At 43.7% G+C, this 22,799-nt stretch overlaps 2 protein-coding genes across 2 annotated transcripts; one reads left to right on the top strand and one right to left on the bottom strand.

Annotated features, from left to right (window-relative positions):
• Positions 1–110: 110 nt before the first annotated feature.
• Positions 111–10,102, top strand: nop14 (NOP14 nucleolar protein homolog (yeast)). Its single transcript, XM_076758993.1, has 19 exons — positions 111–284; positions 719–901; positions 2,022–2,156; positions 2,246–2,387; positions 2,782–2,933; positions 3,441–3,578; positions 3,679–3,801; positions 3,921–4,052; positions 4,154–4,466; positions 4,748–4,878; positions 4,985–5,070; positions 5,172–5,307; positions 5,435–5,536; positions 5,920–6,073; positions 6,165–6,324; positions 8,853–9,000; positions 9,083–9,201; positions 9,293–9,448; positions 9,540–10,102. The coding sequence occupies exons 2-19, from the start codon at positions 719–721 to the stop codon at positions 9,634–9,636; spliced, it is 2,607 nt and encodes an 868-aa protein (XP_076615108.1). The 5' UTR covers positions 111–284; the 3' UTR covers positions 9,637–10,102.
• Positions 10,103–13,106: 3,004 nt separating this feature from the next.
• LOC143338055 (uncharacterized) lies at positions 13,107–21,863 on the bottom strand. Its single transcript, XM_076758186.1, has 6 exons — positions 21,437–21,863; positions 20,870–21,028; positions 20,628–20,657; positions 19,042–19,184; positions 13,927–13,998; positions 13,107–13,840 (listed from the first exon to the last, which is right to left on the bottom strand). The coding sequence occupies exons 2-6, from the start codon at positions 20,988–20,990 to the stop codon at positions 13,823–13,825; spliced, it is 384 nt and encodes a 127-aa protein (XP_076614301.1). The 5' UTR covers positions 20,991–21,028; positions 21,437–21,863; the 3' UTR covers positions 13,107–13,822.
• Positions 21,864–22,799: the final 936 nt, after the last annotated feature.

The following is a 22,799-nucleotide window of genomic DNA, read 5'->3' as shown; positions in this document are numbered from 1 at the left end:
TTTAAAAGTGCTGCATTACGTCAAGCTTTTAATAATTTTTCATAATGCGTCCATCCGCTAGAGGCGCTGTAGAGGAGAGTCGCACCGGAAGTAGCTCTTGTCTGCTTCTTGTTTTGAACTCTGACCCCAGACTGCTGCACGCTGGACATGGAAACTCAGTGAAACAACGTGGATAGTATAAGATTAAAGTATTATTTATTGAATCAGCGTTAACAAAGCGTTATTCTTTCATGCTTTCTTCAGCCTGGAATCAATAACTTGTGGCTCTTAAACGCGACTAAAAGGTAAACTCCGCCGCAGCGATAATGTTAGTTTGTTTACAAACTCTTGACGACTCGTAGTGAAGCTAGCAGGCTTTAAAGTAGCTAGTTTTAAAAGTTATTGTCATGTAATCGTAGTTTTCATTACATTACATACGTTTGCTTTGATGAGTACATTACAGTCACACATAATTATGAGTGTTGACCTGAAAATACTCTAGAAGCTAACTGTTAGCTAATGTTAGCTTATGTTAGCCAGAGTACCTGAGACGCAACTTAGCTGATCCAGGTGGGATATTTGCAACATTATAGCAACAAAAAGTCAAAACCCAACCAATCACCAGGTAATATAGTAAAAAGAGAACGTATTCAGTGCGCATGTAATTCATTTGGTGTGTTAAAATGCCTGATGAATAGAGTCAGTGATGGTAGCTCATCATCCCACTACTCTGTCACAGATGGGGAAGGCACCTAAGAAGAGGAGCCTTGCTGACAAGGTCCGCAAAACCAAGACCTCTACTGAGATCAAAAACAACCCTTTTGAGGTGAAAATCAACAGGAAGAAATTTGATGTTCTGGGGAGAAAAACCAAGCATGATGTGGGTCTGCCTGGAGTGTCTCGATCCAAAGCCATTAATAAGGTAAGAGAACATTTCACGCTGTTACGCTCGACCTTCGCCATCCTAACTTCACGCACACAGCCAGAACAATTCTGCTGCCTTCAATTTACAAAATCCTTAAATGGACCAACAACTTTTATCTGCGTTGAGAGCTTTTCATACAAATGAAGGGTCCCACAGGTAACTGAATTTAAACCCTCGTTTTGATTTACTTTTACTTTGCGAGCTTAATGGACACTTTAAATCTTAGCTGCTGTTCAGTGCTATATAATATAATAAATTCACAGTTTTAGGTTTTTAGTATAAATCACTCTTGACAGTTTATTGATGTTGGCCTGTCCCACATTGACCCTGTTTCTATGGATGAGGTCGTGTTTCATGAATGAACTTACTCAGTGTGTCAACACTGATTATTTGACAGATGACTGATCTGTATCAGTGAGTGTGAAAAAAAGAGCTTATTAATACACGGGAGCACATGAGATTAGATGAACTTGTAACATATTTCATAGTTTTATTTCAACTTCCAGAGTTCATACATGAAGCAGCGTGAAATATTTGATTGTTCAAGAGATTGTGAACACAATCAAGTTGCAACTGGATGTGTAAAATGTCAACGTGTGAAAAATCTTTTCAGTTCAGTCAAAATAAAGCAAAGGAAGGCAGACACTGAGTAAAAGATTTTGCCGTAGATAGATAAACTGTCCTCCTGTCACACTGTATCTGGCAGCCACGGGTCACAGCTCTTCATCCATGTAACACTGTCTGTGCTGTGAAGCCTGGTGCTCACAGGCTCTGCAGGAGACACTGAGAGCTTTGTAAGGACAGACTGAGGATGACAGCAGAATAGTTTACTGCTTTAGGTTTACTTGTAATTTATTATTTTGTCTGTATATATTTATACGTGTGAGATTTTTGCTGCTTATCAGATTCACTGATCACTGATGCAGCTTCGACTTAAACTCAAAGGGAACAAATTTGTTGCTCTAATAATAATGAATCAATGTTTTTGTAGTGTGTTGGAGTTTTTTCGCTGTGTGTGTGTGTGTGTGTGTGTGTGGGTGTGTGTGGGTGTGTGAGTGGGTGTGTGAGTGGGAGTGAACAGAAAACAAATACAAATTTCTTGGTTGTTGATCTCTAGAGAAAAGAAACCCTGCTGAAGGAATACAAACTGAAGAACAAGTCCAACAAACTAATTGACCGACGCTTTGGAGAGTATGACACCAACATGGCACCAGAAGACAAAATCCTGCAGAGGTTCGCGATGGAGAGACAGGTCAGTGATGTAATGTTTGTATTAAATGAAAGGACACACCGGACGTCAGGCCCTGACATGCAAGATACAAACTTTGCTTTCTCTCTTAGCGCGTCCACGAAAAGAAGGATGTGTACAACCTGAACGAGGAGGAGGAGCTGACCCATTACGGCCAATCGCTGGCTGAGATGGAGAAGTTCAATGACATCGTGAATAGTGATGATGAATCAGAAGAAAAGGGGCTTTTATCAGGTGAGTATCACTTGTGTCCAAACACCAAATGAACAGAAAGGTAGTCTGTTTTAAACTGATGTGGCACCTTGAGCCGGTTTCCTCGTTGCCTCATGAAACTCGGTCAGTCGGTTAGTTTTTTCCTTCCTCCTTTATTGTCATTGCCCGATCTTTGAATGCTTGTGAATTATGTTAGAAATATTGAGTACCAGCTGTTCTTTTTGTGTGTGTGTTCCAGTAATTAATAATTACGAGATGACAAAACTAAAAAAGAAATGAAAAAGTTATAAACTTCAAATTATCGAAGCACAGTGCCCGTGCTTTTTAGGTGGGGTTTATCATTCCCAGCCCTCATCAGTCACGTTACAGATGACAGAGCTGGTGCGTAATAGTGACACTGCTCTCTCTCATCCAGCTGAGCTGACCGCCGCCCACTTCGGAGGAGGAGGAGGGGGCCTCCTCAAAAAGAAAACCTCAGGGGATCAGCAGGAGGAAGACGGAAGCCAGAGGGCAAAATCCAGGCAGGAGCTCATTGAAGAGCTCATCCAGAAGTCCAAGCAGGAGAAGGTGAGCCAGCAACACGATCCTTTCGATTGAAGTGAACCGTCGCCTCGAAATGTGGAATTATGTTTAGTCGTTAAAGGACAAGGTAGCTGAAGCCTGATGTAGCTTATTCCTCAATGCAACAGAGCTCGATCATCATCCAAAGAACCATTCAAACGCACCAGTGAGCCACACTCTCACTCTGGATTACATGTTCCTTCATTGCTATTAACACGGCTATTGTAGTTTATTTTGAGGCAATACCACATAGTACGTCCTGCAGCCGTAAATACTCACCAGTGCACCAAATCCACAGCTGAAAATAGTCGACAACAATAGCTTGTCTGAGATTTATGTCCTCTGTGGAAACATATGGGCCTCTTTCTGCTGACCGGCAGGGGAAGTCGTAAAGTGCAGACACATATTTTTGGTTTTGGTCCTTTTGTGGGATTTGTTATAATAAAAAATGTCATAATAGAAAAGCTAAATATTACCAGCCGCTTGATGATTAACTCCTTAGTGTGTCTTCAGCGGGAGCGCCAGGTGCAGAAGGAGGAGGCGCAGGAGCTGACCGAGAAGCTGGATCAAGAGTGGAAGAACATCCAGGCTCTGATGGTGAAGAAGACGCCCAAAGCTGAACGTGACAACACGCCGGAGGAGAAGCCCAAGGTAAGGTCGCACCAACGATCAGCCCAGCGTGTGCTTTCATTGGTCGGTGGCAGAGCCTGATGTTTCTTTGTTCTCCCTCTGCTTCCTCTGTGCGTTCCAGGTGGAGGAGTATGACATGATGGTCAGAGAGCTGGGCTTCGAGATGAAGGCTCAGCCCTCAGAGAAGATGAAAACCCAGGAGGAGCTCGCCCGGGAGGCGAAGGAGAAGCTGCAGAAACTCGAGGTACAGCATGTTCACAGTGAACGTTTTTATCTCAAATACAAACAGCTTCTTGTTTTTATTAAAAAAAATAACTTTTCTTAATGCTCTGTGTGGTAGCTGATTGATTGTGCTCTCTCCAGGCTGACCGTCTGAGGAGGATGATGGGAGATGAAGCTGGGGACAGTGGACAGAGTCAGGTCCACATGTCTGCTGATGACCTCAATGATGGCTTCATCCTGGACAAGGAGGACAAGAAGACTCTGTCTTACCAGGTAAGAGAGACGAGTTCATTTCTGGAATATTCTTCATTATTTTTGTTGATTTATGTGTTCATACAGAATGTGTTTAACTCGCATTTCTTTTGTGTGTCCAGGACGGAAAATGGAACATTGGAGAGGAGTCTGAGGAAGATGAGGGTGAAGATGAAGAAGAAGAGGAGGAGGAGGAAGAGGATGATAAGGAGGAGGAGGAGGAGGAGGAAGAGGAAGAAGAAGAGCAGGAGGGCAGCAGTGAAGAGGAAGAAGAAGATGGTCACTCAGACCTGGAGTCTGAGCAGGAAAGTGAGGATGAGGAGAGAAAACAGGAGGATGAAGAGAGCAGTGACAAAGCGAAAAAGACTCTGACTAAAGAAGAGATGAAGGCTCAGCAGGAGGCAGCGAAAGCAGAGCTCCCGTACACATTCACCGGTAACGACACCAGAAACACGTGACCTTAATCTGACCTTAAAATGAAAGATACTTTGACCTGTAATCTGTTTTTAGGGCCGCAGCTGACGATTATTGTCATTAGCTGTTTGATCTATAAAATGAGGAGTGAAGAACCAGAAAATATTCACATTTAAGAAGCTGGAATCCTAGAATCAATAAAACCGATTAATCAATTATCAAAATATGTGATTATTCATTTAACAGCTGATCAGTTAATGGTTGCCTGTTTTACTTACATTCTGTGTTTCTCCCTCTCGCAGCTCCAGAGAGCTACAGCGACCTGAGAGCTTTGCTCCAGGGCCACACCCCCGACAACCAGCGCCTCATTGTGGCCAGGACCCAGAAATGCAACCATCCCAGTTTGGCTGTAGGCAACAAGCTGAAGCTGCAGGTACGAACATGGAGTAGTCTCTGTAGTTCATTGTGGTACTTCAGTCTCTGCAGACAGTTTGAGGTTGCATGCAGTGAACTGAGAATGTGATCTGTGTTTGTCTCAGAAACTGTTTGGCTTCCTGTTGGAGTACGTTGGAGAACTGGCCACCAGGAGTCCGCCTGAACTCACCACCGTAGATAAACTCATACCGTGAGTTCAAAAAGTAGCTTTCTCTCTCACGTTTGCCTCCCGATTCAAACGTTCAGTCCTGGAAAGTGGTCTGTTCACTCCTGCTCTGTTCGTCTCTGCAGAGAGTTGTACGCTTTGTGCCAGATGTTTCCGGAAGCAGCCTGTACGGCCATGCAGGGCATCCTGGGAGATGCTGGTCATAGCGTGGAGGAGGCGCTGGAGATCAAAGGGCACGTTGCTTTCCCTGCACTAGACATGGTATGAGATCATTTTGCCAGAAACAAAATATGCCCTTGATCTTGGTATGAAATGAGATTATTGTTGCTCGTTCTTTCTTCTCTAAATCATAAATTCAACTGCGGTGTGTTTGTGTTTGTGTTTCAAGCTCGTCTACCTGAAGGTGACGGCACTGCTGTTTCCTACCTCGGACTTCAGACACCCTGTTACCACTCCGGCGCTGCTTTACATCAGCCAAGCTCTCTCCAAGGTACACACAGCGGCGTGCTTGTTATGCTCTGTGTTGTTAGAGGGGTTTCCACTGTTCTTGCCTGCCAGGTTTGTGTGTTTGTGGGACCTGTGATGGGCTTTCACCATCGCTCATTCTGTTTGAATGCGGCGCTCATCCTCTCGTTAGTCATCTCGTCTTTGTGCGTGTTTTCTTTCCATGTGTGCACCTCAAACAGTTTTTCAATTATACATCAGAAGTTGTTCAGATCTCAACAGCTTTATGAAGCTGCACTGTTGTTTTCTTTCCAGAGCTGCAGCTGAAGCGCTCTGTGTTTACGTGACGGTTATCTGGACGAATGAATTCAACACTGATGCCGTAGTTACACCTGTGTGTGTTTTTGTCCTTGATTTGTGCGTCCTTAGTGTCCAGTGAGGTCGTTACAGGACGTGACGTCAGGCTTAGTGCTGTGCTGTCTGGCAGTGGAGTACGTCTCTTTTTCAAAGCGCTTCCTGCCTGAGCTCGTCAACTTCCTGTCTGGAACGCTGCACCTGGCCGTGCAGGACAAGACGTCTTTAGGTAGCTGCACGCTCACGTTTCACAGCTGATTTCCACAAGTCTGTCCTGCCTGTTTTTGTGCCAGCTGATAGAGTTTGGCTTTGTGTTGCAGGCTACACTGTGGTGCCGCCCTTTAGGGCGTCAGGGAAGCTGAGCGATCTGCTGGTGCTGTCGGACTCTGAGTCCTGCAAGAGCTGGAGCAAGAAAAGCCTTCCACTGTCATCAACACAACACCTGGACCTCAAAAATGACCTGGACAGAGATCACCACAGGTAGGAGGAGATTCACATGGATGCTCATTCACTCGTTCATTCAGAAGCTCAACACCACTCTAATATCTTTACGTTAGAAGGGAGGCTAAAGCCAGGAGATGCTTAGCTTAGTTTAGCTTAGTTTAGCTTAGCCCTCCCTGCTTTTAGCCATGATTCTGCTGTTTCCACAGACTTGCAGGACTCGTATATTGGAGTGGAAATGTGACAAGACTAAAACCTGCTTGGTGTTCAGAGGGTCACAAGTCTGTCATAACTCAAAATGTAAATGATAGTTTAACTCGACTTCAGCTCAGCAAGCAGACACTGTCCAGGGAACCGAAAAAGAAATGCTTTGAGAAGCAGAATGAGGACTGTAGATTTCATCCTGCGTCTCTTCCACTTGAGAAACGTGAGGAAGCGATGTCCTCACAGCCTGTATGGACATGAGGTAAGATTAGACTAATGCCTCCTTGAATGTAATGTGGGGATGTGAGTAATGGTTTGAGAAAGGCTTAAAATATGCGAACCTATCCAGGCTTGTCAGAAGGATTTGATGACGGGAGCATCGCTGTTATTTCTTTATTACCGTCTCACTCTTCCAAGATGATTTCAGAATTTAAGCCAAACCTGGTGACCCCAGAAGTACTGCACAGCTCTGTATTTACAGCTGACCGCCAGAGACGTGGCGTTCAGAAGCAGCAGATCTCTCAATAGCTTAATTGGCCCTTTAGAACTGAGTCTGTAACACCAGCATGTGATAATACCAGCAGTGAACACTTGCCTGGTGACAATTATAGGCCCAGCGGGAAGAGAGGGAGGGAGATAAAGAGCGAGAAACACTTTTGTCTTCACACGGCTCCTCATGTTCAGCTTGGACCAGAATATGACCAAAAAATGAAACGGCAAGACGGGAAGAGATGAAGTGAGACTCATTAACCACGTTTATAGATGTAGAGGAGAGACGAGCTCGTTTACTGTGAAGACAAAACGAAAGCAGAGGAACGGAGAGCTCTCCTTTGAACAGTGGCTTTTTCATAAAAACTGTCATAAAGAACGAACATGTGACGATGGCGCGCATCGATGACCGCCGCCGTGCGCGTATGAACGACGAAGACGAGCCGTCATTCTGTGTTTACCTGTGCAGACTGCGAGGCTCCGAGCTGATGCATCCGCTTGTGTGATTCTGATGAGTCGCCAGCGTGGTTTCACACAGCAGCTGGTGTGTGGGCACGCTGCAAAGCTTGCAAACAGGCTTCGGCCGACCATGAGTGCGCACAGTTTGTGAGAATATACATTTTTATTTGTACTCGACTAAAATTAATGCTCACAACGTGCCATAAGCCGCTCTGACTCAGACTCAAACGCGGTTATGTTGGAAATTTCATTAGTGGTCATGTTTGTAAAAGAGGGGAGAAGTAAACCTGTGAGTCACGAAGAATAAACGTAACGTCCCCAATTTAATCATGCATTTATTAAATATTGTTTATGAAGATTAGAAATTAAAAATGAGTCCGCATTTTTTTGTCTTTAATCATGAACCACATACATTCATTTATCCGTTGTATCCTGGAGATTTTTAAAGCTGAAGAATTACAAGATAAAACAGATTCATTTCAGTTGATATAGATAGTTACGGACCCCAAAAACCTCATCAGTAAATAATGTTTGGAAGACTTTGCCTGGAGGTCTGATCCGGTCCAGTCTCCTGGAACAGCAGCGCACACCTGAGCACTCCGTCGTAGTCAAGTTTATGCATATCTTCGGGCCTCACAGTGACACGTGGCCACCAGCAGCTGTGCACGAAAGGTCTAATCGTCACTGTTTAATTACCTCCACCATGATGAAGCACAGGTAATGTGTAAAGACGAACACATGCATGCAGACTGTTGATGCAGGTACAGGAGAAGGAGCCTCAGTTTCCACTTTTAAAGTCTCAACCATTTGTACCCATCTCATGATGTTCTGGCCTTCAGAGCAACACGATCTTGTCATGGATTCTGCATGAAGGATGCATGTGCAGCAAAATGAACGTGGCAAACTGGACAGTCTCGCTGTGAACTACGTCCGATCAGGTTGATATGTGTGACTGTGCAGGCCGCTGACGCAAGACTCGCTCATCAAAACTCACTGTTCCCTTTGTCATCTGGATGTTTTTAGCCATGCTGGCATCATGGCTGTAGGGACGTTAATCAGGCCACCACTTCGGTCCAAGTATTAGATGGACTGTTGTCCTGTTACAGACATTCATGATCCCCAGAGGATGAATCCTAATGACTTCAGTCAATCGTGGCAAAGTTTTCGATAATAGTAAAATAAGATAGAATAAAGATGAAAGTAAAGACATGAATAATAATAATAATGCATAATGTATACATACGGTGCATGAAATAAAGCCACTGAATATGAAATGTACATAAAATTAAGCAAAATACCACGTTTTCAAAGAAGTGCAGCAGTTTCAGGAAGTCACCGCTCGTTAAAGGCTAAAATTAAAAATACTGCTGTTCTAATCCAAAGATGTTCGTCCATGTTTGTGCATTTCTCTGCAGGTTGATGTGTCTGTCGACTTGCCTGGACCTGGTGAAGAGGTGCTGCCTGCTCTACAGAGACCTCATTTCCTTCACATGCATCTTCCAGCCAATCAGAACGCTGCTTTCCAAACACCTGTCAGCCCAAACGCTACCAGAGCTTTTACAGGTCGGTGCCAGACAGCGAGGTCTCTCTCTGTCAGGGTGTTTTCAGCTTCTCCGTAACGATGATGCCTGTTGTTTTGTTGCAGGAGCTTCACAGTGAGATCCTGGAGACCATCAGCAGCGCTCCCGTCGCTCACAGTCGGCTGGTTTTAGAGAAGAAGAAGCCTATTCCTCTGAAGCTGCTCACACCAAAGATCGTTGAAGTGTAAGTAAAATGAATTCCATCCAGAGTCTGAGAGAAATGTGCTGCTCTGGCACTTGTTTGAACTGTCTTTGGCGTCTTTACTGTTTGTCAGGTTGGACTATGGAAAGAAGCGCGGCAGCACCAGAGAGGAGAAGGAGAAGGAGCGACTGAAGCACAAGTACAAGAAGGAGTTCAAGGGCGCTCTGAGGGAGATCAGGAAGGACTCGCGCTTCCTGGCCAGAGAGAAGCTCAACGAGGTCATGAACAGGTGGGGGTGGCACACAGCGTCAGAGCAAAGCGTTTCCGTGAAACCGTTCTCAGCAAAAGCCGCCAACTTTTTGCTCCTTCTGTGTTTTCAGAGATGCCGAGAGGAAGAGGAAGGTGAAGGAGCTCTTTGGCAGTTTGGCCACTCAGGAGGGAGAGTGGAAGGCCCTGAAGAGGAGGAAGAGGAAGTGAACCTCAGCCTTCATCGCCTCTCACCACCTGTTCCCCGTCAAACGGACAGCTCCAGCGGCGGAGGTTGAAATCTGTGGAACTGTGAACTCCGTGCATCGTTTTTTATTCATGAGGATAAAGTCAGCTTCCTTGTTGCAACACATATTTTATATTGTTGGAGAAATAGCTGTCAGGAGTGGACACCGAGTTGTCAGATGTTCTCGTGTAGGCGTTCGACGATCGGACGCTGTTGTTGGAAGTGTCAGTCAACGCTGCCGTGAATATTTGGTTTACCTTTTTTCCTCCATCACTGTTATGGCCTTAAATACAGGAAATTAAATGACAGTGTTCTCTTATTTTCCATCAACAGTGCATGTGTGTTTTACACTAAATATCAGTAGCATAAGGTCAGGCATATTCCCACCGTCGTGAATATGTGAAATGATTTAAAAGTCAAATGCTTTATTAAAGAGGCCTTTTACATACATGTATGACGGTCAGTTCTATTACATAAAGCTTATGGACTGCTCAGTGGGCGTCTTCAGTGGCACTGAACCCACAGCCACACCGGGGTGTTGAACGATAGCAGGAAAGATGGTGATGGGCGTAAGTTTTGTCTGGCATTGTTATATATTTTTCTTATTGTCATCAGTTCCCATGAAAAGACCTTCCACACCCTCAGTTACGTCTGTTTCTACTAAAGACGCATCACAAATGAATGAGGCCAAGCTGGTTCCTATAGCAGATGGACACGGTTGTTTTAAATCAAAAGTTACTCAGGTGAAAGGAAAGAGGGTCAAAAATCTAAAATGAAAACCCTAAAACGCTAAAAACCAAAATATTTAAATAGTTATTTAAGCGTTTTCTGCCTGAGGGAAATGATATTCCCCGTCTGCCTCTGCTGGCTCGCCTGTATGTGAGATACCAATCATGTGATTAAACACTCCACATGCATCGCTGTGGAGCAAAACAATTACCACATTAAAAGTCTAATTTCATACGGAGGGTAGAAAATATTTTTTTACAGTGTAATCTGAAAATCCAAGATGGACGTCAGAATGAATTCGTTAAAGAGGCCACGGTGTGATAATACAAAATACATTTAAATGCATATAAATTACTGGGATTATTAGATCAGATCAGTGCTGTGCATGCTCGTGAGTGTAGCACAAATAAACCACATGCACATTTCCATATTGAGCCAGTGCAAACAGTGTGGCTCATTGATGTGTTTTGGATCATTTTTGGGATGAGCTGCGTCGGGCTTTGGTTACTACTAACAACACTTGTTAGTAGAATTAATTCATTGTTTTGGTCATCATCACCATAATCATCCTTTAATGTGGTTATCATAAGACAAACTCTTTAAATATTCAGGTTCTGGTTTCGGGTTAATCCCTCTGTGTCTGTGGTTTCCCGTGGCTGCTGCTGCTGCTGCTGCAGCAGAGACACACAAACAGCTCTAAATTCTGTTGATGTCTTATTGCACAACACCGATCCCAAAGCTTCACTCACAACTAAAATAGCAGCACTTTAGACTGACAGCTGTCTGCAGCCTGGAGCCATTTAGACACCTGCAATAGAACAAGATGGTTTGAGGGCTGCTGTTCAACTCATGTCGGCCTGGACTGCACTCACTGCTAATATTTAGCTTTTTGCCCGTTAGTATCTTAAAACCGTCTCACCTGTTCAGCCTCCGCGGCGCGTCTTCTCCTCCCCCTCCTGAGGTTCCCTGTAGGTGGCACTCTCTGCACCCAGCTTCAGCCTGATGTGCAGCAGGTCCTGGTGGTCCCGCACGTGCCCACCTTGTCCACGTGGGCCGTTCTCATGTCCTCCAGCTGCTGCTTTGTTGCACGCTCTTGGACGTCATTGTGATTCTGCAGGTTTGTTACATGGTTTTTTACATACTTGCAAATTATGAATAATGAAATAAGCAAAAATTAAAAAAAAAAAACCCTAACATTGTGTTGTTGTTGCAGCGCCTGTTCCTGCACAGGGTGTGCCCGGGGGTATTGTCCGTGATGGACAACAACAACAAGGAGTCAGCGACCGCTTTGAGTCTGCGAGGAACCAGCAGTTGACAGGTATATGGACAATAACAAGAGAGGAAGTCCAAGGCCTCTCTGCAGGATTCATTAGTAAGAAACGGAGGTGAAGAGTGGCGAATTAAATGACTCACTCTGTTTTCTTGGGAGTACTCATCTTTCTGTAAACTGTGATTCAAGTGTCACAGAGTCCATGTTTACACGCGTAAGAAAGGTAGCTGTAAACCTGTTTCTGGACGAAGGGATTGTTTAACCCGAGTAAAGGCAGTTTATTTCTTTTTGTGTACACATGAGACCTGCGCTGCGGCTGTAGATGGATGCGCAGAGAGCAACATACCACAGCACAGGTGGTAAGATGCTGGCCGAATGGAAATGGGACATCGTTCAGCGAAAAGTCTGTTGATGCATTCGGTGGTCTTGGCGTTAATGGAGCAGAACTGTCTCTCAGAGGAAAGATGCTGGGGGAGTTGTCTGCAAGGACGCACCTTTGTAAGTGCATGTCTGTCTCCTCTTTCGTTCTTAACACACACTGTAGAGCCTGCTGCTGGACAGCTGGGTACAGCACATAGCCAAGGCCAACATACTTTATCATAATAACATACCGGCGTTACAGCCTGGACTATTACTCCCTTTAAACCAAAGGCTGAAGACATATTTTCCTCTGAGGAAAGTTGGTGGTCTGCAGCTCTCTGTGCGTGCAGTGTCACAGCGACATCCTAAAATATTAATAACATTAACAATACAGTCAGGGTGTAAAATAAACAATACAAGAGAGGTAAATACTTGATGAGACATAATCTAACAAGGACAACATTCATTAGCAACAGGTGAAGATGCAAAACATTCATCATAAATAGTCCGATTTGTAATAATTATTATATTTTTATTATATTATTATTATTACTACCAGTAGATAAGAAAAACATTGACATTACATCCCAGTCACTGAGCATGGTGTCACCCTAATAAGCACTTATATTTTTACTTGTACTGATTAGATAGAGTGTCATATAGTCACTAGAAAAGTGCATGTTTGCCTATTTCTAGTTTTAATAATTCTTCACAGGGACTTTTTTCCATATGGACTGCCACATGTTAAATGTCCCATGTTGCACAAAGTGAGATTTCCAGATCTTTTTTTGAACATAAAGCAGGTCTACATGCTACATAAATACTGTGAAAGTATCAAAATGCTCAATCCACTGAGAACTGCTGCTCTGGCCTGTGAGAGCTGACCAATCAGAGCAGACTAGGCTGTTCGAGAGGGGGGCTCTTAAAGAGACAGGCGCTAAAATGGAGCGTTTCAGACGGAGGGTGAAGAGAGGTGCTGCAGCAATGACCAGTTTGAGAAAAATAATGTTAACATTAAAGCGTGTAAATATTTTCTAGCAGACCTTTAAATTAGGTTAATGTGGAGCAGAACATGCAAATAAATGAACAAAACGCTCACTTTTTGCATATTTTATTCAACACTGAACTCCAAATAAATTTATATCACAGCGGTTAAGCTGAGTAGTTTGACATGTTCTTGGTTCTCAAAACTCCATTCAATATGAGACATATTCATTATAGCAGAGATAACTTAAAAAATACAATATGAATGCACAAATAGCTCAGCACTTTATAGTCCACCGCAGGAAACAGTGACAGCATACAGACAAAAATATATCATTATGCTTCCATTTCAAACAGATCACTGTAAATTGTTCATTTATATAGAGACACTTAGGTGTTTGAAGTGGTGGATCGTGGTATATTTCCATATTTGAGTTATTGACATAGCCACACAGTTAGACAGACAATGTACACACACACACACACACACACACACACAGTGACCAGGTGGCACTCTCAGTGGTAGGGACTCATTGTAAATGGTGGCTGGTCACCGACAACACACACCTGAGGCTCCTTCCACACCTGATACACACTACATACACACACTAAAACATACAACATCTCTCTTTTCTCTACAACATTTACACATATACTGCTGTACAGACACATGTAACAACACAAACACGCACGCACACACAGACACGCACACATACGTTGGGCACAGACTCCGTAAAAGGACCAAAAACGAGGCACGACGGGACTTGGCAGAGCGACATGGAATGTTTTTCGGTCATTGATCTTTGATTGTGAGGCTCTCCGTCTGTTTAGTCGTCGGTGTCGTCCTGCGGGAGAAAGAGGAGGATTTACTGTCAGCGTAGTGACATCAGCTTTGAAATGCAGCTTCATGTCATTGACTGTAGGGTCTCACCTCTGTAGCATCAGCAGGGTCAGTGTCAACCGGTGACTCTGCCATGTTCTGTACTGCTGAGGCGTCATCACCCTGGAGAACGACGAGAAGGAAGCCGTGTTACTTTACTTTGATTTAATTTGATAATTGCATGATGTCGTGGGAGTTGCTGCATGCTTTAATGTGAAAAGAGAGTGAAAGAATTTGCTGTGATGTGCTCAATGTGTGCACAAACGCAGGTGCTTAGTGGGACGAAGAGGGCGCGGACGGGCAGATGCTGTGGTGGTCTTACGTGTCTGTGTTTGTGCACATATTGAACATATTAAATTCATCTCGCTCTGCTTCTTTCCTCTTTGTGATATCACTGACCCGTTTGGGAAGCCTTTGTCCGCTGTGTTTTTTTTTTTTTGGTGGACAGAGAAAATAGACTCACATAGAGCTGGAACGATGAGTCATTTCGGCTGAGCTGATCCAAAGAAAATGAATCGACAAATATTTAAATAATCAAATCATTTTGGTGATTTTTTTTTTATTTGCTGGTTCCAGCTTCTCCGTTTCAGCTGTTAATGCTTTTCTTTGTCGTGCATGATAGTGAACTAAATATTTGGGGGTTTTGAACTGAACAATGTCACCTTGGACTACAGAAAATTCTTTAGTATATATTATTATGCAATATTATATAGGGCTGTGCAATACCACATATTAAACCATGTTGTACTACAGTATGCACTTACGGCAGCATATACTGTACATTTAAATATCACTTATACTTGCATTTCACTTGAATTACAGTTTTCATATAGTATTATTCATTCCTGATTCACGATCAGGTTACCAGCTGACTAGTGATGTCCAATCATATTAAGCTGTTCTGTCCAGCCACTATAACTCCACAACACACTAGAATTAATGCTCATGTCTGATTCGTTTAGAGACACTTGCATGGAGGCGCTGATCATTTATATGATTACACAGTTATATCTGCTGGAAAAGACTCTGCTGTTTGAGGAAGCTTTCAGTGAATCCAGGACTCTGCTCAGAGCGCTAATCCCCCAAGACAAAATGACTGCTCGCTGCTTAATAAGTATCAGACCCCCCAAAACAACAGAGCCACTGCGATCCACCATCCTGAGTCTATACAACAAGCACGCTGCAATTTCCTTTGAATGTGAGTGAAGCTCCTCTCATCTGAAATGAGCTCAGACAACATCATGGCGCCGCTCAGATGAACATGTGGCAGGATACAAAGAGGGAAATGTTCTTTCATTATAATATTAATACTGATCACTGTAAGATGAGAAATATAATTTCTGCCAATCAAGATGTTATAAATGGTCAATTCTTGACGAAATGGTGATTTTAGTGTAGTTGTATTAGATTTTATTCTCAGTTTCAAACTAATCTTACTTTAACACGTCCCCTATTATTATCTCTGCATCCTTGCATATAGAGGACTCAGCCTCGTGTCACCAGCCTCGTGTGGGAGCACAACGTTGACATCAAATAAAAAAAAGACGTTCAAAGAAGAGGAGGAACTACTGCACACTAGAACATGAAGTTTCACTACATGACAATTATTCGGCTTTCGTCTCCCATCTTGATTGTCCATCATTTGCTTGTCGGCAAATGTCCAAGAACAACATTTTGTTAACATTCAAGGGACGAAGCCCTCTAGTGGCATAAAAAGAGTTTAGAAAAAGAATATGTCGTTATTATAAAGCCACAAAGCGTCAAACTTTGTCATGAGAATCGATCGTTCGCCTTCTGTTTCCAGTCAACGTTGGGTTCCTTCCATCGTGACCGCGATCCTTCTCTGACCTTTACCACGTGTTTGTTATTAGAAACCACTTTTGGGAGGTTACAGTTTTAACCCTGACAAAGTCGTTTCTGTGTCCGAACCAAAGCTTAGCCATAGCCGTGTAAGATCTGGAGAAGGCGCTGACGCACCTCTACGCGTCGCTCTGAGAGGCAGTAACAAATGATGCATTTTGTCTTTTAAACGAGGCATGAAGTGCTAATTAAGAAGGGGGAGGGGGGTGTGACATCTCTCCTGTCTGGCTGAAAGGGGGCCTTGATTACTCCGTGCCATTGAAATGACCTTCCCTAATGGGGAGCGGTCACAGTGCGCCGATGTGTGTGCGTGGATGTGCGCGTGTGTGACGCTCTCGCCGGCGGCTGACATAACCTTAAACCAGTTATTGCACCTTCTCCTCCTGCTGTTGCATTTGACACCACCCATCAAGCCTCCATCTGTTCAACCAGCACACACACACACACACACACACACACACACACACATACTTGAACTTCATTACGCCAAAAAACACCGCTTTGTCCTTTTACAGATTAAACTTTGGCCAAAAGTTAGAGATTTGTTCACTTTTTCAGGACAAATCAAACCTGAAATATCTTTGTGAACCGTAATCTTCAGAAGCAGAATCAAAGCAATGCTTCACCGACAATCTCTGCATTATTTCGAAGCAATTTTCAAGCAGAAATCGCTTCCTAGGGACCTGAAATACAGCAGCCTCTTTTATTGCTCATCGCTGCAAAGATCTGAGCAATAAGACGTGTTTGTTGAGACCAATTTCTATTTCCTGTCATGCATCCTCCTCAGCTCCCACCACTCTACCTTCCACTGTCTCATTGTCATTTTCCTCTTCCTCCACCTTTGTGTGTCGCCTCATATGAGTCACCAGCAGCTGATGAATTGGTGAAAGAACCAGATGAGGAGATTAATCAGACTCATCCCACCATCCTCTGTTTGCTGGTGGTGTGTGTGTGTGTGCGTGTGTGTCAGACCCAGGAGACAATCTTTGATGGGCTCTCTCAACCTGGCATCAATTTTTAAATGAAATCAATATTAATGACGTTTAATGGCAGTGCCGCCTGGGAATGATGGGTAAATGAGGACAATCTGCTGCTGTCTGCATGTCAATCTCTCGCTGGGAATATCAGGATTTATTTATTTATCGATCTATCTGTGTGTTTATGCAGTCAGTCAGTCCACTCTGCGTCTGTCTGTCCATCTGTCCGTCTGTTCTGCCTGCCAGTTTGGCTTGTCAGTGTTCGTCATAATGAGGCTGATCGCATTCCAGGTGGAGCTCCATCGGTGTTTTATCCCTCAGGGTGAATTAGCGAGCTAGCTGCCTTAATAACACAACTGCTAAAGAAGATGAAAGGATTCAACTGGGGGTTTGTGGGAAGCGTCTTTAGATAATGACATCAAATGCACGGGATGAAAGGAGTGGACTTTAAAATTTAGATTTCCTTCAGAAAAGAACTGCTGACAGGCATTTTGTTCAGGTGTCAGCTGCTGCCACTGGGAGGAAGATTTCTGTGGTATCTTTTTATGGGAAACTTTGCACTGATCACAGCCAATTAAAGCCGAGCTGAATGTGTGTGGATGTGTGTGCGTGCTGTTGGTGTCAGAAGTGTTGTTTTGGATTCCCCCGTGTTTCATCGCTAATTAAGGGACAGGAGATCAAGCATCACATCAACAAATATTCAACAAAGTGTTCTGCGCTGCCCAGGGAAATATTTGATTGGCTTATCATTTCCTGCTACTCACAGCGATGTTATGAGAAAGGGAGGTAATAAAGGGCAAATTTAGCCCTCCCTTCAGAATTATATCCAATTTTAACACCTTATTAATCCTGATATTAACCACAGGGAAGTCTAACTGACAATGAAAGAACAGCGATAGCATTGTTTTCAGTGTAAGAGAGTAGAGCAGGAATATGAGGGCCGTCCTGTAAAGTTTGTCTTGTTTGAAAGAACATTTTCTTTGTGAAAATGGTGAAAGCAAAAGTGAAAATGTTGCTGGAGTCCCACATTCACATAAAAAATGACTTAAGACGTGACCTCAGTGTCTAAATGACTGTATCTGCGAAATCCTCCATGAACAGCTGTCAAAATCCTTCCTGGAGAGAAGGTGGAGGTAAAACACAAAGACACAAACAGCAAAAAATAGAATAACAAAAACACAGAAAGGGGAAAGGAAAATCGCTTTTCATCATATTTGACTTGAGAAGCGGCAGTAAATTGTTTTCTACAGTAAACTGCCTCCTCCTCCTCCTCCTGTGGACAAACGACGGCCAGACTGACTGATGAACAACGCAGGAAAGCTAACAATGTGTAACGGCTTTCATTTCAGAGAAGAAAGACACACAGCAGACATGAGAAGTGATGACAAATGACTCAAGGTCAGGAGGCCATTTTGACAGAGGGAAGAGTTATAGCTGGCAGCCGCTGTCATGAAATGGAGGGATCTGCTGCTGCAAAACACCACTTCTACAGGTGTGTTTGACAGGACATCAGTGTGGTCAATGCATTCCCAACTGACTCAACTCAAACCTGAATTCTTCTCACTTCCCACAACAATGATATTCCAGTTGTTGTCCATATTTTAAAAAAAAATTCAAAAGACGATAAACCAATTATTTTTTAGGAAGTGTTTCCAATGGCAGCGGTTGCCTAACGTTTGAGGAACAGCATTGCTAGCATGTCAACCAGCGTGTTGCGCTATAGAGTGCTATTGATGTGAAGATGTTGAGATGTCAACAAGCCCATGTAGCATTAAAAATGTAACATGTCTGTCTCCTCACAACATCCAACATTTGGCTAGCTGTCTCTTCACCTGTGATTCGAATCATGGCATGGAGTAACGCAGCTAGCTTCAGCACGCTAGCTGCTGCTTTGAAATTGTCAAACACTGACCCTTCAGCGTCTGTATGAGACACATTGGGCTTAAAATTCCAACGTAACCCATTTGCGTCAATGTTAGACGCTCAGATCAAGGTGACGCAGTATATAGAACAAAAGAGTCCACACAGGGGGGAAATTGGGGCGGATGGATGGGTCAAAGACACGACTTTGACGTAGAAGACTGGGGTTCATGTCCTGTGACAATCCAACATCCTTTTCTAAACCTAAGCCAGTAGTTTGTTGCCTAAACCGAAGCGAAAACAGCGGTTTGCTCTGGAAATGGCTGAAATGCAACCACTGCAAGACACTGTAGGGGGCGCTATCATTGGCAAAAAAAAAATGAAGCTTACATCATTTTGGCCGTATTAAAACAAACACCAATGACATATATACTGATTTCTTTAAACAAAACACAAGTATTTTTCTTACTTGTTTGGCTGGATCCTTCTTGACCAATCCAGTGGCAGCGGCAATACTGCCTGCACCCTCCACAGTTTTCTGGGCCACAGCGGTAACTCCAGTAACCACAGCTTCACCCACTTGAGACACTTGAGTCACAGTTTTACCTGCAACTGTAGGGACGAAGGAAGAAGAGAGGAGGAGGAGAGTGTTTGAGATGGGTGTGTTTCTCTAAAGAGCCTCTGTACCTTTGAGGATTAGCATGTGGAAAAACACATAGGCCATGACACAGATCTCACGATACTGGATTTCAAGCTTCCATAGTGATCAGAAGGAAATGTAATTTGAGTGGCGCTGCCCTTTAGTGACTTGTCTCCAGTTGCGAGTGACAGGAAATACGAAATTACTATTACTACTACACTGGTGACAGATCTTTACTAGCTTCAACCTGATGGAGGCGCTAAAGGAGCAAGAATAAGGTCACCAAAATCCAAGAATTAGGTTTCAACATGTGGTGGTCACAAACAAACAAACAAGCAAACAGGTGCATGAAGGTGAGGATTGTCACATGTTTGTACTGGATGTAGTGAATTGAACAAAGGTATGTTTTAGTTCTCATAAATTCATTTGTAAGAGAAGGATTGTGATCTTCATTGTTATTTTGCCCGACTACTTCCTGCTTGTGCAATCGTGTTGTCAAATGTGGTGGAAGCTACTGTTTGCATTACTGTACCTGAGGTCTGTTGGGTAAAAGAGCTTTTAAAGACCGGGAGCGCCCTATACAGAATTATTTCAACTGGAACCTCAGAAACAGCTGATGCATTTTCCTTTCATAACCCTGATGGCCTGCACCCAGGTCACCCAGCCCTTCGCTGCCTGAACAATGCATTGTTGTGTAATTTGCACATCTGATTTTAGATGTCTTTCTTTTATGGAAACTCATTATGTAACCGTTCTGAAGAGGTATGTTGTAAATAAGATTTTTAAATTCAGCGAGGGCACCTACTTAAGTCCAACCATGTCAGTCAACATAGACATTCAAGGTATATAATTAATGCATCTGCGGGTCTGCTTCGCATGTGACTGAGTCCAAGACTGTTAAACATAATGATAAATGAAATGCACTTTGCTGCAGGACATCAGCTCTGCCTATGTGGACCTCCTGAAAGCAGATTATCAGATCATAGGTCTAATGTAAGCTGCTTGACCCCAATGAGAAAAAGACATCGTCCCTCATTCACTGACTTTAATAAGACCGTCTGCCATCGTATATTTCTCTTATAATCCCGGCTTCCAACACACCAATTCCCCTTTGCAACAGTACAGTCGTGTCCCTGGATGCCTATAGCAGCAAGCGTTTCTTGGCTTCTCTACTTGTTATGTATGAGAAATGGCAAGACCTTGCCCAGGGGGAGTTAGGCAGGCTCCGCTGAGTAAGGCGGTGAAACATGACACTTACTCACCTGCAGAGTTACAGGACAGGTAGAGCTTTGTGTCGAAGATCTACCCGAGTAAAAAACGTTGCTCTGATGTTACTGACATGGGCTGGAAATCTACACATTATTTTTTTATTTTATTTTTTTTAGATCTAAGCCTGAGTTAATATAAGGCGTTACCTGTTGTGACTCCATCCTTTGTTTTGGTACCTGAAAGCAAAGGCAGGTGAAGCTCAATTAGTCCAAATATGAACACAATAGACTTCAGAAGCCTATAAATGATCGAAATGCTCATTCACACTCACATGTTGAATAATCAGTCGTGTAAAATAATGATAATAATGAACCAACAACGTTTTAAATCTATCTGCTTCATTTTTATAGTAACTTGATCATCAGTGAAATTAATTCCCAGCACCCACCGACAAACATAACCCCATCTTTCGTCATCTCGGCCGCTCCAGTCACTCCCTGCTTGGTTTTCTCCGCCGCTGCCGCGACCCCCTCCTTGGCTTTACAGAGCCCCTTCATTATCGTGTCCATGGCTGCTTGATTGGCTCCCAAATTACACGCACACACAGCTGCGAGGATGTCAAAACAGGCGCAATGAGAGGGCACTCCCCGGATTGAAGCGCACGGTATTAAAACGTGTGACAAGAGCCACACAAACAACAAAAAAAAAAAAAAAAAAAAAAAAGCGATGCCACCGCCCTGCTTCCTCTCTGACAGGTTTGTTAAGACACAATCACCGTCTGAGATTTGTGCTTCGAGGCTGCTGAAAATCCCACCTGTAGGATTTGGTTACAGCCCAACTGAGAAACCATGAATGGGTTGACTATTCGTTAGAATAAGAGAGCAAACAGACCAAATGTTGCACAGCAATAGCAGGAAATCAAATAATGAAGTGTCTGATTGACTAAAACAGAGGATTTCTTTGTATATTTAGGAGAAAGAAGAAGTAGAAATGAAAGAGCTGTGTGTTCACGCACCTGTTCAACTTCCTCCAAGGCGACAATGTAGTGAGTCTTCCGGGATGACAGCGGAGGTTCCCCTGAAAAGCAGCAGAACCGGTTTATTGTTTCCCAACTGCAACTACTCTGAAGACGACGTGTGCGGTGTCTTGCAGACGGACAGACGGACACAGACAGAAGGAGACAGACAGAGAGACGCTCCACAGGTTGGACAGACGCCTCCTACGCCTCGGTGATGGAGAAGAAGAGGGATTAAAGCCCCGTGATGCTGATGCGAGAGAAGAGATGCTCCGCTGTCTGTCTGTTTGTAACGCGCGCGCACGTCAGGACACACACACACACACACACACACACACACACACACACACACACACACAGATTACGTAGCTCTATCCGTACGTGGGTTGCCCACAGCGTGTAGGTGCAGCAGCTCTTTAAAACCATCAGCCGGCTGAATGCATCTGCGGCCAAACTGCCAATTAGAGGCAGTTTAATTATGCAAGATAACACTACCGACCTGATCGGCGTTCCCACATGTGAGTAAGACCTTAACTACAGCTGCACAGCAGGTCCAGCCTGATTTTCCTTTCATTGTGAATGTAAGCGCCAGGTTGGGTTTTGGCTTGCAATCCATCAGACTGCTTTTACGTTAATGCTGATCAACTTTTTGATTAAAAAATCCTCCACTTTTCTCATCTGGCCGTGTCATATTTGAGGCACAATGCACATTTTATGAAGGGATTATGAGCCGTGACTAATGGCTTTAATAATGGCACATTGACTAGTAGTGCTGTATAGATCACTTAATGAGAGCAGGTTTTGGGTTGCCAGGTTGTGGAAAGTCCCTTTAAGTCACCACTTCTATCTATCTATCTGTCTGTCTGTCTGTCTGTCTGTCTGTCTTTACTTATAGGAAAACTCCACCATGCACCTTTAAGCATTAGAAATCACACACAAATCAAGCCCATAGCTGTTGGGATTGTTCACATCCTGGAAACCTCTAATTTGTTCTTACTAATGGCTTATATCTAACCTGTAAAGCATTATTGAATAATTTATCAACATTAATAACACCATAGCTACAACTCACTAGCCTTTCATAAAAGATGCCTTGTTAGAAGGTGGTACCCATCATTATTTGTACCATCACTGGGTGATACATGAGTCAAGCTTAGACGTGACCCACCTCTCCTCATCCCAGCTGCCTTTCTCTCCATGTCCTCTTGAAGTCGTGTTCTTGCCATGTCTTGTTTTCATAATGTCCGTCCTCCTGTGTTCAACAGTCGATATGAGGTAATTTGGTTGACACTGATGTGTAACACAGCTTTAATGATCCACACTGTATGTGGAAAGCGGAGAGTAACTAAGCAGGCTTTTACTG

The sequence above is a fragment of the Chaetodon auriga genome, chromosome 19, assembly GCF_051107435.1.
Source record: "Chaetodon auriga isolate fChaAug3 chromosome 19, fChaAug3.hap1, whole genome shotgun sequence".
NCBI classification, from domain to species: Eukaryota; Metazoa; Chordata; class Actinopteri; order Chaetodontiformes; family Chaetodontidae; genus Chaetodon; species Chaetodon auriga.
The sequence above is the reverse complement of the archived record's forward strand: the minus strand, read 5'-3'. Positions and strand labels throughout refer to the sequence as shown.